The following is a 17,764-nucleotide window of genomic DNA, read 5'->3' on the forward strand; positions in this document are numbered from 1 at the left end:
GCTATAACTCTGGTTGCATTTGTGATCAAAGTTACGGTGCTGTGCACCTCATTTTGTTGTATTTATCTTTATCTCCAGTGAAGAACTGTATTTATCAAAAAGGCTTCTGGTCATTCTCTCTTAGCATACATCTCCTTATACATTGTCACAGAGTAATACAACATGCAAACAAGCCGTTTAGCCCAACCACTCCATGCTGACCATGGTGCCCTCCCAGCTAGTCCCAATTGCCGGTCTTTGGTGTTCATCCTATGTATGCCTTTCATGATTTTATACATGTAAACTACATGGTAATCAATTCTCTTGTTGCTTTCTATCATTTCTACAGGGATTCAATCACATCCTTCTACCTTTCCTGCCTTCGGTTCTTTTATAGCTCTAAATGTTTCAAACTCCAGGTGATTCAATCCTAAAATCACCCTAGAAAATGCCTTCTTCTTTCTCTGGTTCTTGTTCTATTATCTTGCCATCTTCGTCATATAGATCTTTGATATATTTTCATCATTTATTCTTTATTTCCTCAGGTTCTATAAGCAGCACATCACCTCGACTACCAGTTCTTCTGTTTTCTCATAAACATTGTCTATTTGTCTTTTCTCTTTGTAGGTCTTCCAATTCTTTGTACTGCTGTCCACACTCCGTCTCTCTTGTCCAGTCAGTACCATTACCACTACCATCTAGAAGGTCAAGAGCAGCAAATACCAGGGAACACCATCCCCTCCACGTCACTCTCTATCCTGATCTGGAAATATATTGCCATTCCTTCTCTGTCATTGGGTCAAAACTCTGGATCTCCTCCTTTAACAGCACTGTGGGTGTACGTACACCTCAGGAACTGCAGTGGTTCAAGAAAGCAGCTTTCCACCACTTTCTCAAGGGTAATTAAAGATGGGCAATAAATGCTAATCTAGCTGACAGTGTCCAGATACCACAAATGAATTTTTAAAAAGTCGCGCATCTTAGCTCACTGTTTTGTTTTCAATACATTTACAATGAACAGAATGAATAAAATCGTGAAAGCTTACAGAATGAAAATGTAAAAAAAATTATTAAAATCCTGAAAGTTGAAATAATGGTGGGAAAGCAAAAGTTAAAATAAACTGTTGCCTGTCAGACCACAATTTAAGTACCTGGGAAGTATCTTATCAGAAAATGGTTACTATGAAAGAAATCAGAGCCAGACTAGCAATGGAAAAGAATGCACTCTCCAAACACACGAAGAACATACCTGTCCAGCTATGGTATATCAACATTACAATTACTCAGTTCTTCCTGGAGATGTTTTCCTGCTAAAATATTACTGATTTCCTTTTTATAAATAGATTCTACCTCAATGAGGCGGCTTCAGGCCAACTGACATCCAACAAGCTGCTCTGAAAACGCTGCTCGCATTTGACAGCTGTGCCAAATTTCACCACAGCAGCAGAGACAATCCACAACGTTCTAAATAAAACAACCCACACCATACTAAAATCAACTTCAATTTCCCCAAGTTAATTGATCTGTGAAATCTGGAGGAGGATGGAGCAGGTTGGCTGGAGAGAAGACAAAAGGCTCTGAACGTAGTACAGGAGGAAAGCTCATTATTGAATATCATCAAGGTTGGATTGGCCATACTACAAGGCAGGGGAACTTACTGAAGAAGACGCTTGAAAGAGGTTTTGAGACACGCGGACCAAAATGGCAAAAGAGAGTAATGTTCAGCAACTTGAAATTGAAAATTGGTTGCTCCAACGAGCAACTGAAGAGAAAAGAGCAAGAACATGAGGTGTGGAGGATGAGCAAAGCAGCTGCCCTTAGGCAGGCTAATACTACAGCCAGCATCAAATAAACAAGAGCACAAAAAATTGATAGCTGTTTTTAAAGACAAGAGACATCTGAATCTAAGGACATAAGGATTGGATGGGGAAACTGATCTGGCTGCATACAAGGCTACACACAAGGCTACACAATCCATTAGTCAATGGTCTAAATTTTCCTAAAGAACCATAATTTATTCAACCTCACACACAGAATATAACCCTTATATTTTGGATTTAAAAATGGAAATTTTAACACAAGGGTACATTTTGGCAACTGTCAATAACGTATTGATCAAGAATAATGATTGTTTTACCCATGATGCAAAAAGTTTTTCCACTTACTTTGGGTCTACTTCTGTAAGTATTCAGTCTTAGGATAAAACATTGGGTTTAATTATTGTTTAGAGACATTTTCAACTTGAAGGGAAAACTAAATTATTGATTGCCTGATCATTCTGATCAGTGAAGGTTATTTTCCTCATGATATTTTAAATGACATTCAACTTTATCTTTTTTCATTCATTCTGGAACATGGGCATCGTTGGCTGGCCAGAATTTATTGCCCATCCCTAACTGCCCTTGAGAAGGTGGTGGTTAACTGCCTTCTTGAATTGCTGCAGTACAACCGAGTGGCTTGTTGGGCCATTTCAGAGGACAGTTGAGAGTCAACCATATTGCTGTGGTTCAGGAGTCACCTGTAGGCACGACCAGGTAAGGACAGCAGGTTTCCTTCCCGAAAGGAAATTAGTGAACCAGATGCATTTTTCCGGCAATCGTCAATGGTTTCATGGTTATCAGTAGACTTAATTCCAGATTTTTTTTACTGAATTCAAATTCCACCAGCTGCCATGGCGGGATTTGAACACAGGTCCCCAGAACGTTACCTGGGTTTCTGGATTAATAGTCAAGCGATAATACCACTCGGCCATTGCCTCCCCTTTGTATGGCATACAAGAAAGAAAATTTATTCCGCACCCATATAGCACTTTGCACATTCCTAATGTCCCTAACCACCAATAAGTTACTTCAGAAACGTTGTAACTAATTTGATGTCAGCCAGTTTGCACAATGCAAAATACCATAAACATCAATGATGTTACTTCATCTGCAAGTGATGCTGATTGAAAGGTAAGTTAGTCATGACACAAGATAAACTCATTTGCTCTTTGAAAAAGTGCTTAAGGATCTTTTACATCCACCTGAGTGTTTTTGACTCAAGAGATGACACCTCTGGGAAGGCAAAACTCCCTCTCAACTGCAATGAACTGTTAGTCTCTAGGTTATGCACTCAACTCGAGAGTTGAACTTCAACTCAGATGGCAGCATTCCATTGAGCAAAGACTGACCATTAAGATGTATTCTGGAAAACACCACACATCTCCAATTAATAACTAGGAAGGGCAGTCTGTTCCTCAAAGACAAACATAATTAGGTCTCTTCCCATACTAGAGTATAGGGCTAATGGTAGGACTCTGAATAGTGTTGATGAACAGAGGGATCTAGGTGTATGTGTACATAGATCCCTGAAAGTTGGGAATCAAGTAGATACGGTTGTTAGGAAGGCATACGGTGTCTTGGCGTTTATTGGTAGGGGGGTTGAATTTAGGAGCCGCAGCGTCATGTTGCAACTGTACAAAACTCTGGTGCGGCCGCACTTGGAGTATTGTGTGCAGTTCTGGTCCCCACATTATAGGAAGGATGTGGAGGCATTGGAGAGGGTGCAGGGGAGGTTTACCAGGATGTTGCCTGGTATGGAGGGGAGGTCCTATGAGGAGAGACTGAGGGATTTGAGGTTGTTTTCGTTAGAAAGAAGGCAGCTAAGAGGGGACCTTATTGAAACATATAAGACGATTAGAGGTTTAGATAGGGTGCACAGTGATAGCCTTTTTCCTCGGATGGAGAAAGCTAGCACGAGGGGGCATAGCTTTAAATTAAGGGGTGGTAGTTATAGGACGGATGTCAGAGGTAGGTTCTTTACCCAGAGGGTGGTGAGGGATTGGAATGCCCTGCCTGCTGCAGTTGTAAATGAGCCTAGTTTGGGGGCGTTTAAGAGATCCGTGGATAGGTTTATGGATGGAAAGGGATTGGTTTAGGTTAGAGGGTCATTGCTTTTTAATTGGTCAGCGCAACATCGTGGGCCGAAGGGCCTGTTCTGCGCTGTAATGTTCTACGTTCTATGTTCTTCCCATACTAGGCGGCGCGGGCTCGTTGGGCCGAAGGGCCTGTTTCCCGTGCTGGGTTGTTCTTTGTAGTCAAGTGCTCGGATATACAAGGCAAGCCAAGGAGCACAATTGGTATAATTCAATGATTAATTATTTAAGGATAGCCCCTCATCATATCAATCTCCAGTATATAAATCAGCACAATGGCAAAGAAAATATCAGGAAATTTCCCACACAAAAAAAGAAAAAGTATCTGGCACAAATTTAGTATTTCACTCTTAATGGGGAACCACAGCTGAGGAAGAAAAAAAAAACAGCTTTTTACTCAAAATATTCTCTCCTTGGTAATTCAAAATGTACAATGGAGGCCCATCACATGGAACTCCTCACCTCTTGGTTGGTCTAGAATAATGACTGAGTAAGGAACTATGTACTCTGGAACAGTTCTACCAAGTACAATCAACATCCGGGGGTTACCATTGAATAGAAACTTAACTAGACCAGCAACGTAAATGGCTACAAGAGCAGGTCAGAGGATCTGCAGTGAATAACTCACCTTCTGAAAACTAAAGCCTGTCTACCATCTACAATGCACAAGTGGATGAGTGCATTTCCAAGAACACTCAAGAAGTTCATCACTATCCAGGACAAAGCTGCCCTTTGATTGGCACTCAATCCACAACCTTCAACATTCACCCCTTCCACCACCGATGCACAGTGTGTACCATCTCCAAGATTCACTGCAGCTACTCACAAAGACTCCTTTGGACAGCACCTTTCAAATCTACAAACTTTACCAATTTGAAGCATAAGGGTAGCAGATGCATGGAACACCAGCAAATTCCCCTCCAAGTCACACAGCATCCTGACTTGGGACAAGACCACACCTCATTCAATGTTGCGGGGTCAAAATCCTTCTTAACAGCACTTTGGGTGCACGTATACCAAATGGACTGCAACAGTCCAACGTAGCTCACCACCATCTTCTCAAGGGTAATAAAGGATGGACAATAAATGCCAGCATAGCCAGAATGCCCAAATCCCATGAAAAAAAATAACTGGTAACTGCTGATCGCATAGTCCAATCTTCAGCTGAATATAGATACACAATACCATTCTTCCCACCCATCTCCAAAGGTGCAATACAATATCTATGGGACAAAATCAGAATATTGTGGGTGGGGAAGTGCTTCTAAATGGGTATTAGGTAATATGCTTGGTTTGCACAAACTTCATAGATCACTTCCTGGTGAGCTTTCAAACATATAATTTTATTTACTAGACCACAAATACACAATACAGCAGCACTGCTCACAAACAACAATAAAAGATTTTGTCTCAAAAATTTTTATGCTGCAAATTTTAGTAACCAGCTCAATAGAAAGGTGCCCCAAAAATACGTCATTCATCAACAGTCAAACGTATTGATACTTTGATGCACAGTTCTCCCACCAAAAAGTACAATGCAATTTATTAGCATTTTCACCCGAACCGATTTATCATTAGGTACAATCGCTGCCTTCTAATTAAATTGAATTTGCATTCAAATTTATATCATATTTCAAATAGGTAAAGAAATAGGTCAAATAAGAAAATTAAACCTTTCACTTCAATTCTAACCCTTTTATTTTTAAAAATGTTCTCCTTAGTCAAAACTCACAATCTATTCTATATTGCAATAGGTCAAACAAAACTTTGACACTTGCTTGGCAATTATTTTTTCCCTGAAAGGTAGTGGGCAAGCACTTAATACATTTGGTTTACATTCACATGGAAATATACGTGCCAAACTAATGTTCAACAACAGTCTTCTCTACTACAATTTCTAGATTCCTTGTTTTATTCTCTTTCTAACATTTGTGGACAATATAATTCTGTTGCATCAACTGCCAAAGATTAAAAAATAAAACATCTTAACTGATTCAATTTTCCCCGCTAAATAGGTGTTTCACTACCAGTTCCATTTGTAGAATGAAATTAGTATCAGAATTTTCATCTTGTGCGATATCAATAGATGGAAATTCAGTGCTGGAAATCAGAAGTATTACCAGTTTTTTTAAACAAGAGAACACACTGCTGGATCAAGACCGAAATCTTGGCACGGTGGCACAGTGATTAGCACTGCTGCTTCAGCGCCAGGGACGCGCATTTGATTCCCGGCTTGGGTCACTGTGTGCGCAGAGTCTGCACATTCTCCATGCGTAGCGTGGGTTTCTTCTGGGTGCTCCGGTTTCCTCCCACAGTCCGAAGGACATGCTGGTCAGGTGCATTGGCCATGCTAAAGTTTTCCCTCAGCATACTCAAACAGATGCCGGAGTGTGGCGACTAGGGGATTTTCACAGTAACTTCACTGCAATGTTAATGAAAGCCTACTTGTGACACTGATAAATAAACTTTAAAAAACTTAAGTCCATAACTGCTGAATCTGCTTCCATTGCCAGTCCAGTTTATAACTTTGAAAAATTCTCAAATCCCCTCTGCTCCTTTGCCAATCATCTTGAATCTGTGTTCTCTAATTACCAACCCCTTTGTTGATCAAAGAAACAAATATTCAGCAATATAACACAACATAGGGATCATGCTAACTAATCACCAATTGGGAATGCAGCACTGAACTTATATATAGTAAAAAAAATTAACAGCAAAAAAAAGTTCACTGCACTGATTACAATTCTATCTAATACATCTTTGCACATTAAACTAAACTCATTACACATGGCTACTGCATGTGTAGTTTCATAGACAAGCTTTTTTTAAAATATTAAATGTGTACTCGTACTTTGGTCAAGTACCACTAGAACATATACTCCCAATCTACAGCAGCATCATAAACTCTGAATCAATGGAAGTCAGGAAACAGCTTTTTGGTACATGTGGCCTACAGATAGAAATAAATATGCAAAATTATGAGCTCCCCCTTAATGGAGCAGATAAAGGCACACTCTGTAGGATCATGGAGCCAAATAAGCCTAATGCTCTCAAGTTCAATCTCTCATTCATGTTTAACCTACCACAGCAGCTGTGGTGCAACAACTGGGGGAAAGAGCAAAAGACTTGATTAAGTCTCATTCATCCCATGCATCAGGCTTGCCTGTGATGCTTTTTGCAGAAAACGGCTAGCCAATACAGTGCAAGTTCACACACAAGGAACAGGGCAAGATATGGAAGACTTCCATCATTTGTCAAAGCACAAGAGTCACTTGCTTCAAAGTGGGGAAAGACTGGCTGAGATAAATAAATTAATGTTAACTTTAAACTGAACTGGTGCTTTTAAATAAAACCAGTCTGCATAAAACTGAAACTTGGTATTGCTATCATAATAATTCTTATGTAACATCATAATTGAACCAAAACAAATGTAAACAAGAATAAAAAGGAGAAACTAGGTATTTCAAATTCTGGATAGTAATGCACAACATCACATTTTGAATATGTGACAATCCATACCTAATCTTCAACAACAAAACTATGGAAACTCTGCATACATTTTGAAATTAAACTTCTCCAGATTTTGCACTTTTTGGCATTAAGCTTTTCCAATCTACACAACATATCCCCAAGCTCAACCAACACATCATGAGTAAGGCTCCAAGGAAACAACATTGAGTTGGACACTGCAAACTGAACCACATATCAACAACTTTAATTTAAAAGGGACTTGTAATGTAACAAAACATTCCACACAAGGTGATATTAGAACAGATAAACAAGCTTACTCAAAGAGATAGGATTTTAAGGAGAAGTGAAAAGATTTAGCAAAGGATATCAGAGCTTAGGATCTAGCAGCTAAAAATGATGATACATTGAGATCAATGATGCTCATAAGGTCTGAATTGAAGGAACGTAAATTTGAGGGCAGAACAGCTGAAAATGATAACAAAGATCAGGAGCTTGAGGTTATGGAGAATGAGAATTTTAAAAATCAAGGCATTTTTTTAACTGGGAGTCAATGGTAGCCAGCAAACAAACAGGTGACAGGGAGACTCAGCGTTTGTTGGGCCTTGGGCATTAGTTGCATGGATCACACCAAGTTTATGATGGGTAGTTTTTTTTAAAGTTTATTTATTAGTGTCACAAGCAGGCTTACATTAACACTGCAGTGAAATTACTGTGAAAATCCCCTAGTCTCCACACTCCAGCGCCTGTTCGGGCATACTGAGGGAGAATTTAGAATGGCCAATATACCTAACCAGAACGTCATTTGGCCTGTGGGAGGAAACCCACACTGGCACGGCGAGAACTTTCAGACTAAGCACAGACAGCAACCCAAGCCACGAATTGAACCTGGGTCCCTGGCGCTGTGAGATAGCAGTGCTAACCAATGTGCCACCATGGGAGTCCAAACAGGAATGCTTTGAAAAGACCAAATCCACAAGTAACAAAGGAATGAGACGATGAGCTAAGGCAGGGGAATTCAGGTGATGTTATGGAGATGGAAACAGATCAATTTATTGACAGTGTGGATGCGGTCATGAGCCTCGGGCTATTCATCAGGAATGGAGTCTGCTGCTTGGAGAACTCAGTTTACGGCGGAGTCCAAAGACATGCTTCAATCTTTCAAATATATAATTGGAGATGATTTTCATCTATGCAGTATGAGGTGTCAGACTAGCAATGTCAGTTTAAAGGCAGTGGAGATACCAAAAGAGATATGATGAGATAGAGTTAGGTGTCATTAGCATGTGCAAAAAAACCTGACAGCATTTTCAGATGGAATTACTGTGGAGCAGCACGTACCTAAAGAATAAGAGTGAGCCAAGATTGGATCCTCAAAAGACCATAACAGACCTAATAGTTATTAGGTCTATCAAGTCCACTCTGCCATTCAATCACCTCAACCACACCACCTTTGATCCCCTTATCAATCAAAAACCTCTGTCTTAAATATATTCAATGACCTGGCCCCCACAGCCTTCAGTGACAATGAGTTCCACAGATTCACCTCCTAAGGAAAACTCCCTCATCTCAGTGCTAAAGGGTTGTCCTTTCAATCTGAGGTTGTGCCCACAGATCCTAGGCTCGCCTACTAATGTAAACATCTTCTCCATATCCAATCTATCCAGGCCTTTCAGTATTCTTTTAAGTTTCAATGCTGTAGGTTTTTTGCACATGCGGATGACATCCAACTCTATCTCATCACATCTCTCTTGGCATCTCCATTACCTTTAAACTGACAGATTGCTAGTCTGGCACCTCATACTGCATGGATGGAAATCATCTTCAACCATACATTTAGAAGATTGAAGCGTATTTTTTGACCCCACTATAAACTCAGTTCCCAAGCAGCAAACTCCATTCCTTTCCCTGATGAATAGTCTGAAGCTTCTGACCACATACTCATGCTATCACTAAACTGGCCTGTTTTCAGCTCCATAACATTGCCTGAATAGCCCCGGTCTTAGCTCATCCTTCTAAATTTCATTGAGTGCAGACCCAGAATCCTCAAACACCAGAGATGTCAGTCCAGAAACACGAAGAAAAGCCATTTCAAGGGATCCTCTGGCTACGACTAGGTGGGTAACCAGATATATGAGTCCCATCCTGCTTGATGACAGTTGATTGCAGGGGAATGGTGTGGTCAACACTGTCAAAGACTGTCACCAAGAAGGAACATATACCTTTGTCATAGTCACATGTCATTTCCTACTAGGGGAATGGCCAGGACGAGAAAGTAATAACTTTATTGAGGATGATGGCAAAGTTAAACAGTAAGGATCTGGTTGGGCAGATAGGTAACTGCAGAAATGCCACGCTGAATGTGGGTCAAGGTTACCACAGATCTTGCAAATGCTACTGTAAGTGAATTGGGAGCACTTTCTTCTCAGGGTGACACAGAAGGAAGTGAGGCTGGAAGATGTGGATGAAGAATGAACATAAGAACATAAGAAATAGGAGCAGGAGTAGGCCATCCAGCCCCTCGAGCCCACCCAACAAGACCACGGCTGATTGGATCAGTTCCACTTTCCTGCTTTCTCCCCATAACCCTTAATTCCCTTGTCTATCAGGAATCTATCTACCCGTGACTTAAATTTATTCAATGAGGTAGCCTCCACCACTTCAATGGGCACAGAATTCCAGAGATTCACCACCCTTTGAGTGAAGAAGTTCCTCCTCAACTCCATCCTAAACTGTCCACCCCCACCCCCCCACCTCTTATTTTGAGGCTGCGCCCTCTAGCTCTGTTTTTCCTTTCTAAGCGGGAAGAATCTCTCTACCTCTACCCTATCTAGCCCCTTCATTATCTTGTAAGTCTTTATAAGATCCCCCCACAGCCTTCTAAACTCTAACGAGTACAGGCCCAGTCTATTCAATCTCTCTTCGTAAGCTAACTCCCTCATCTCCGGTATCAGCCTGGTGAACCTTCTCTGTACACCCTCCAAGGCCAATATATCCCTTCACAAATAAGGGGACCAAAACTGCACACAGTACTCCAGTTGCGGCCTCACCAGTGCCCTGTGCAGCTGCTGCAAGACTTCCCTGCTTTTATATTCTATCCCCCTCGCTATAAAGACCAACATTCCTAACCTTCTGCAGCAACCTTTTGTGAGGCACCTTATCGAACGCCTTCTGGTAACCTAAAAACACCACGTCCACCGGCTCCCCTCTGTCTACCACACTAGTCACATCTTCTTAGAAATCCAATAAATTCATTAAACACGACTTCCCCTTCACGAATCCGTGCTGCGTCTGCTTGATCAAACCGTTCTTTTCTAGGTGTCTTGCTATTTCTTCTTTGATTATGGACTCTAGCATTTTTCCAACTACGGACGTTAAGCTAACCGGCCTACAATTCCCTGCCTTTTGTCTGCTACATTTTTTAAAGAGCGGCATAACATTAGCTGTTTTCCAATCCTCTGGCACTTCCCCAGAGTCCAGCGAATTTTGATAAATAATTACTAAAGCATCTGCTATCACTTCCGCCATTTCTTTCAGAACCCTGGGATGCATTCCATCCGGTCCCGGGGACTTGTCTACCTTCAGTCCTGTTAGTCTATCAAGCACTACCTCTCTAGTGACAGTAATTGTATTAAGGACGACATCTCCTACCATCCCTCTATCTTTAATACTCAGTAAGCTATTTGTGTCCTCCTCCATGAAGACCGACAAAAAACTTATTTAAAGTCTCAGCAATTTCCTCGTTACCCACCACTAAATCCCCCCTCTCGTCCTCCAAGGGTCCAACATTCACTCTAGCTAGTCTCTTTTTCTTTATATATTTGTAAAAACTTTTACTATCATTTTTTATATTTAGAGCTAGTTTAGCTTCATACTCTATCTTTCCTTTCTTTATTGCTTTCTTCGTCATTCTTTGTTGTTTTTTAAATCTTTCCCAATCTTCTAATTCCCCACTATTTTTAGCCGCTCTGTACGCATCGGCTTTTAATTTAATACTCTCCTTTATTTCCTTCCATAACCACGGCTGGTTATCCCTTTTCTTACAGATATATCTGGTTATCCCTTTTCTTACAGAATGATATAATTAATTGATCAGAGACTGCCTTTTCTGTAATTGCCACTGAGAAAAGCAAGACCACGTGAGATGGCAAAGTTAAGGCTTGGCCATGAATATGGGTTGAGGTGTTTATGCGGAGAGAGATTATGGGAGGATAGGAAGGCAGCAAACTCAGGAAAGACATAGCATGAGGAGTCAAAATCATCAGTGAAGCCACTTGGTGCAGAAGCCAAGGCAAGAGAAGAGCAAAGTTTCCTCCATGAGAAAATTTATGATGCCTGAGTGGTTGGCAGAGAGCAAGGATTTTAAGCAGGGGGGTGGAGCAAGGGGAGATATTCAAAACAAGAGAAAGTGCCAGTGGATTGGGGTCAAACCAGGGTGTGATTTGGTGGAACACCACCACCAGTCCCAGCAGGGCAAAAAGGTGAAAAGGCTAGCCAGGTAAGGGGAAGATGTCATCGACCCTCAACCAGGTTTCTATTAGGATCATAACGTTGATGTAATCATTCACAATTAGCTCATGGACGCAAGGGCCTTGTTCCTCCGTACAGTCAAAGAGGTTTACAGCAAGGAAACGGGCCCTTTGGCCCAACTTGTCCATGCCGCCCTTTTTTTTAAACCCCTAAGCTAATCCCAATTGCCTGCATTTGGCCCATATCTCTCAAAACCCATCTTCCCCATGTAACTGTCAAAATGCTTTTTAAAAGACAACAAATGCTTTTTAAAAGACAACAAATCCAGAGGCTTGGAAACACATAACCTTTCTTTTCATTTAGAAACAGAGGTCCCTTTGCAATGCAAACTAAGGGTAGAGATACATGAAAGAAAAGGGGAATTCATACACACTGAGAAGTACTATCAAGCGAGACCAAATCAGTCTCCATAGGCACTCTGGTCCAATTTGAAGACTGCAGTAAAAAAATGCAAGCCAAAAGCCACAAAAACATTTAACAGTTTTATTATAAATGTCAAGAACTTGAACTATTACAAACGAAGACCCTTCAGTAGCTCAACTGAAATCATACAGCAGAAGAGTTCAATATTTGTAACTGCCCTCCTCTGTCTTCTATTAACTTCCCCACCCTGGATTATTTCTATATTTTGCCAAATTGTCATTACACAGATGTGTTTTGTGATCAAAGGATTAAACAATGCATCAGTATGGAACACTTACACTAACACAGCTTTGGCTTCTTTGCTGCAACGCTGGTCTTAACCTTCAAAAATGAAACTGCTTAAAGAGAGCTTCCATCACCCAACCACCCAAAAGCGTATTTAATTTCAGTTGTGGAACAAAATAAAAATATTACTCAGCAGTTAGTAAAACTGGTACCAGACATTTTAAAATAAGAATATGGAAATTTAAAAATGTTTGGCATTAATGTTTTACTCCTAGGGACCAGCAGAAAACTCAATTCAAGCCAGTGACTGCAGGCTGCATTCACATTAGGGTGTGGGCAAGTGAACAGAACTGCATGTACAAAAAAAATTACACATATGCACACAAATTAAAACTCTGAATGCATTCAAATCACACACGAGAATACTTTTTCCTAACACCAATTACTAACTGAATGTATGAAAAAATTTGAGCTAAAATCTGATTACTTTAATACAGAAATCGTGCGACAGCCTTAACACCATGTGCAAGCATAACCAAACATACCAAATAAAGCTAAATATGACTTTACCAATTTTTCATTTAACGCTTCTCAAGATTTAAATATACCAGATTAAAAAAAGGTACCTGTGTGGCACATCAGTCAGCACCAAGTACATTATTTACTCGGAAGTCTGCATCAGATATGCGTCTGCATGCTTTATGACTGTTAAGAGGTGGCACACTATCTAGCAAGGTTGAAATGCTTTACTGCGCTCCCGAATCATTATTTAGCAGGAAACGACTGTTGGGTTTCTGAGCATGCCCAACATCAGCTGTGGGATTGGGAGAGCAGTTATCTGGCCGAGAAACCACATCCCAAACCAAGGCCTAAAACTACAGCCTTGAACTTGATGCAACAAAATAAAGCTTTTCATAAATTGCCACTTAACTGAGCAAGCTTAAGGAAGCTATTTTATTAAGACCTGTAAACTATATTACAGTAAAGCATCTAAAAACCACACATGTAACTCATTCTAAAATGAGACAAGAACAATTGTTCTCCTTTACTCTTATTTCACATTTTTAAATTAATACAACATTATTTACCACAACATGCTACGGGCAATTTAACATTCAAAAGTTCATTCAAACCAACAGAACATCATAAACAAACATCCCTGTGCATCCTGACAAAAATTGGCATTTAAAACCAAACCACACTAACATTTCCATTCATTATCCCCATTAGCACAATGATTTATTCAATATCACAGCAAATCACTGAATCATTTCCTAATAGCCATGTCTTTGGCTGAACATCAAGCCCCTTCACAAATCAAATCTTACAATTTAAAATGTAACTAGGCTAATACACACCATTTTGTTTCAAATCACATTGCATTTTACAAAGCAACATTCCTTTCTCTCTTTGCCTCCCCCCTCCCCCAGAACTTCACTGCCAATAAAAACAAGTACTTTCTTCTATAACTGTATGGTCTTCTATAATCAATACAATGTGAAAAGATGCACCATGAAACGAGATTGTACCACATTTCAAATTAAACATGAACAACTCGAAGAGGCCCTCACTACCCACTAGCTATCTGACTGGACTTCACCCCAGTGGTACAACCATCTCTCCATTTTGTAACAGGGCTTTTGTTTCATGCCCGGAAGTGTTAAAAAAATGCACCCGTTTACACAGGTTAAAAAAATAAGCGATGAAAACGGCCAAGCTCCACATCCCGAATTCAGGGAGAGGCCAGAGGTACAATCTGAGCCGGAATATCAAATATGCTCCATACTGTAAACTCGCTGTATGTCGCTGCACAAAACAAGTAACTGTGTCCATGGTTCTCCATTTGTCAAGAATTTTCTTTTGGAAAAAAAAGGTAAAAAAAACATCAATCTGTGTAAAGCACTAGGTCTAAATTAGACCTGGGGGCCTGCAGATTTTAATGGAGAGCTGCAGACTCTGTACTACTGCAGTGGAGTTAGTGTCTGTCTGTAACCGGCATTTTCTGGAGACGTGTCACACACATGCACACAGTCCCTAACCTACTCCCACCAAGCTCTTTTTTTAAAAACAATCTTCCAAGAGATTGTGAGAGCAAAAAAATCTTGACAAGAAAAATATTTCAATTTCTTTTTATAAAAAAAAGTCACACACAAAAAACGTATGAACAGAAAAATAAAGAGAGCAAACCCACTCTGAAACAGAAAGTCTTCAATCACACCAGATTCCCTTTCCTATTGGGTTTTGTCTCCTTCCAAAAAAAAGTACAAGAGCCTGTGACTTGTGTCTCACACCCTGAAATGAAGATAGATGTTTCTAGATGTGTTACTAGCCCTTTTAAAATTGGGGGTTGGGGGAGGCAGGGGGGAGGGGGGTAGTTTCAAAAATAAAGAAAAATCGAAACAAGATTACTCCCTGTTCGTCGTTAAGAGCTTATTTCACCCCCCCCAACCTTTCTCTCTCCACATTTCAGTCACCATCCTCTAAGTCCAACCCCAACACAAAGCAATTTCTTTCAGAAACACTGAACAATAAATCCAATTTCTTCTTTTTTTAAAAAAAAAGAGAGGCTTCAATTAAAAAAAAACCTTGAACCCATCCACACTTGCAACAAGTGCCCAGAAACCCAACAGATCTTAAAAAGATTTTACTCCTAACCCCGAGTAACCTACAAGTGACAACGTTACCCACCCAAACCCTGAAGAAAATTGAACCAACAATAATTTAAAAAGATAAGGTTTAAGAATATCCCCTCAAAGTTACTATATATTTTTTGGATTTTCTTTATATATATATATACACATATATCGATCAATTGAATGTTTCCCAAAAAGTGAAGGATACGAAGCAGGCTGTTGTAGTCCTCTTATTACAGGCTGTGGTTTGGCTTTCTGTGGTAAGCTCATTTCAGGCTGAGGAAGACAAAAAAAAGAGGAAAAAGCAGGCGGATTTTTTGTTGTATAGAGAGAGAGACAGAGAGATGTACCTCAGGGTGTCCTCCCTCAGAAGGACGTTTCCCACGTGAGTTTACCTGCAAATCACAAAAATAATAGCATTGGTAGATGGCCCAGAGTGTGAACTAGCAGCGGGGCTCGTCCTTTGAGTGAAAGAGTCAAGCTTTGGGACGGATGCAAGCGATTTTTTTACACACAAACCAACATGGCGAACCAAGCCGCTCTCAGTCCGAGAAGACGGACGCCCGGCGGCCTTCGGCAACCTCCGGAAAACTTCGACGCCGGTTGCTCGGCAACTTCCGGAGAGCCTCGGCGCTCTCCCCTTCGGCTCTTTCCGGAACCTCCCCAGCAGGGTCTCCCCTCCCGGAGGCGGAGTGGTGTTTGGGGCAAGCACACAGCTCCCTGTCACACTTAACACATACACACACACACACACACACACACAGTGCCTTAAATTAGGGGATTTTCACAGTAACTCCATTTGCAATGTTAAAAACTCTCACAAAGGGCAACGTGCAAGTTGTGATGTTGATTGAGGGATAGATATTGTTTGGGACAACGGCGCTAAGTCCCCTAATCTTCTTCAAAATAGTGAAGTGGAATCGTTCACATTCCCCCGAGCAGGCCGAACATGCCCCTCACCCGAAAGATGGGACCTCTCATCTGAAAGATGGCATCTCCGGCAGTGCAACACTGCCCCAGTACTGTACTGCAGCAGCACTCATGGTTTTGGAGTTCAAGTCCTGGAGTGGATCTTAAATCCAGAGTGACATTTATTAAAATGTTAATAGTAATAGGAAAATAATAACACGGAACCACAAGTAGGACCCAGCCCTTCCCATCACTTGCCACTTTAACACACCATGCTGCTCTCCTGTTCTCATGTCCGTCCTTAGCCTTTTGCAATGTTCTAGCCAATGCAAACTGGAGGAGCAGCACCTCATCTCCCGAATGGGCACTTTACAGCTTCTGGACTGAAAATTGAGTTCATAAATTTCAGAGCACGAACTGTCCCTGCCAGCTTCACCCCATTTCCATTCATTTTATTTAATTTCTTCTTTTCATCTAATTCATCCATTTTTATCACCTTTCATTCTTACCTCTATTTTTCTACTTCTTCAATCTCGCTCTCCATCTTGCCTCCAATGGTTAGCACCGCTGCCTCACAGCACCAGCAATCTGGGCTCGATTCCAGACTCACGTCACTGTCCATGTGGAGTCTGCACGTCCTCCCTCTGTTTGGCTTCCCTCCAAGTGCTCCGGTTTCCTCCCACAGTCCAAAGATAGAGTCATAGAGGTTTACAGCATGGAAACAGGCTCTTCGGCCCAACTTGTTCATGCCGCCCCTTTTTTTAACCCCATCAGCTAGTCCCAGTTGTTCGCGTTTGGCTCATATCCCTCAACACCTATCTTACCCATGTAACTGTCTAAACACTTTTTAAAAGGCAAAATTGTACCTGCCTCTACTACTACCTCTGGTTATTTGTTCCAGACACTCACCACTCTCTGTGCAAAAAAATTGCCCCTCTGGACTCTTTATTATCTCTCCCCTCTCACCTTAAATCTATATCTTCTAGTTTTAGCCTTCCCTACCTTTGGGAAAAGATATTGGCTATCTAGCTGATCTATGCCCCTCGTTATTTTATGGACCTCTATTAGATTACTCCTAAGCATCCTACGCTGTAGTGAAAAAAGTCCTAATCTATCTAACCTCTCCTTATAACTCAAACTATCAAGTCCCGGTGGCATCCTAGTAAATCTTTTCCGCAACCTTTCTAGTTTAATAATATCCTTTCTATAATAGGGTAACCAGAACTGTACACAGTATTCCAAATGTTGCCTTACCAGTGTCTTGTACACCTTCCATAAGAAATCCCAATTTCTGTATTCAGTGTTCTGACCAATGAAACCAAGCATGCCAAATGCCTTCTTCACCATCCTGTCTACCTGTGACTTCACTTTCAAAAAGCTATTGTCTTCGTTCTGTAACTCTCCCCAATGCCCTACCATTAACTGAGTAAGTTTTGCCCTGGTTCGATTGACCAAAATGCATCACCCTCATATTTATTTAAATTAAACTCCATCTGCCATTCGTTAGCCCACTGGCCCAATTGATCAAGATCCTAGATAACCTTCTTCACTGTCCACTATGCCACCAATCTTTATGTCATCTGCATACTTACTAAACATGCCTACTAAATTCTCATCCAAATCATTAATATAAATGATAAATAACAATGGACCCAGCACTGATCCCTGAGGCACACCACTGGTC

General features: G+C 40.9%; 1 protein-coding gene across 7 annotated transcripts in view; it reads right to left on the reverse strand.

The window, feature by feature from the left end:
• LOC145360241 (eukaryotic translation initiation factor 4 gamma 3-like) overlaps nucleotides 1–15,717 on the reverse strand; it is a 338,012-nt gene extending 322,295 nt beyond the window's left edge. For all 7 annotated transcript variants that reach the window (XM_080215311.1, XM_080215316.1, XM_080215315.1 and 4 more), the window contains exons 1-2: nucleotides 15,567–15,717; nucleotides 15,380–15,447 (exon numbers count right to left, since the gene is read on the reverse strand). In XM_080215311.1, coding sequence (XP_080071437.1) covers nucleotides 15,380–15,441 — 62 coding nt within the window. In that variant the 5' untranslated portion in view covers nucleotides 15,442–15,447; nucleotides 15,567–15,717. The remainder of the gene's footprint in view (nucleotides 1–15,379; nucleotides 15,448–15,566) is intronic.
• Between the last annotated feature and the right edge of the window lie 2,047 nt (nucleotides 15,718–17,764).

This window comes from Carcharhinus amblyrhynchos, chromosome 30 (genome assembly GCF_965287045.1).
Source record: "Carcharhinus amblyrhynchos chromosome 30, sCarAmb.v2.hapA, whole genome shotgun sequence".
NCBI classification, from domain to species: domain Eukaryota; kingdom Metazoa; phylum Chordata; class Chondrichthyes; order Carcharhiniformes; family Carcharhinidae; genus Carcharhinus; species Carcharhinus amblyrhynchos.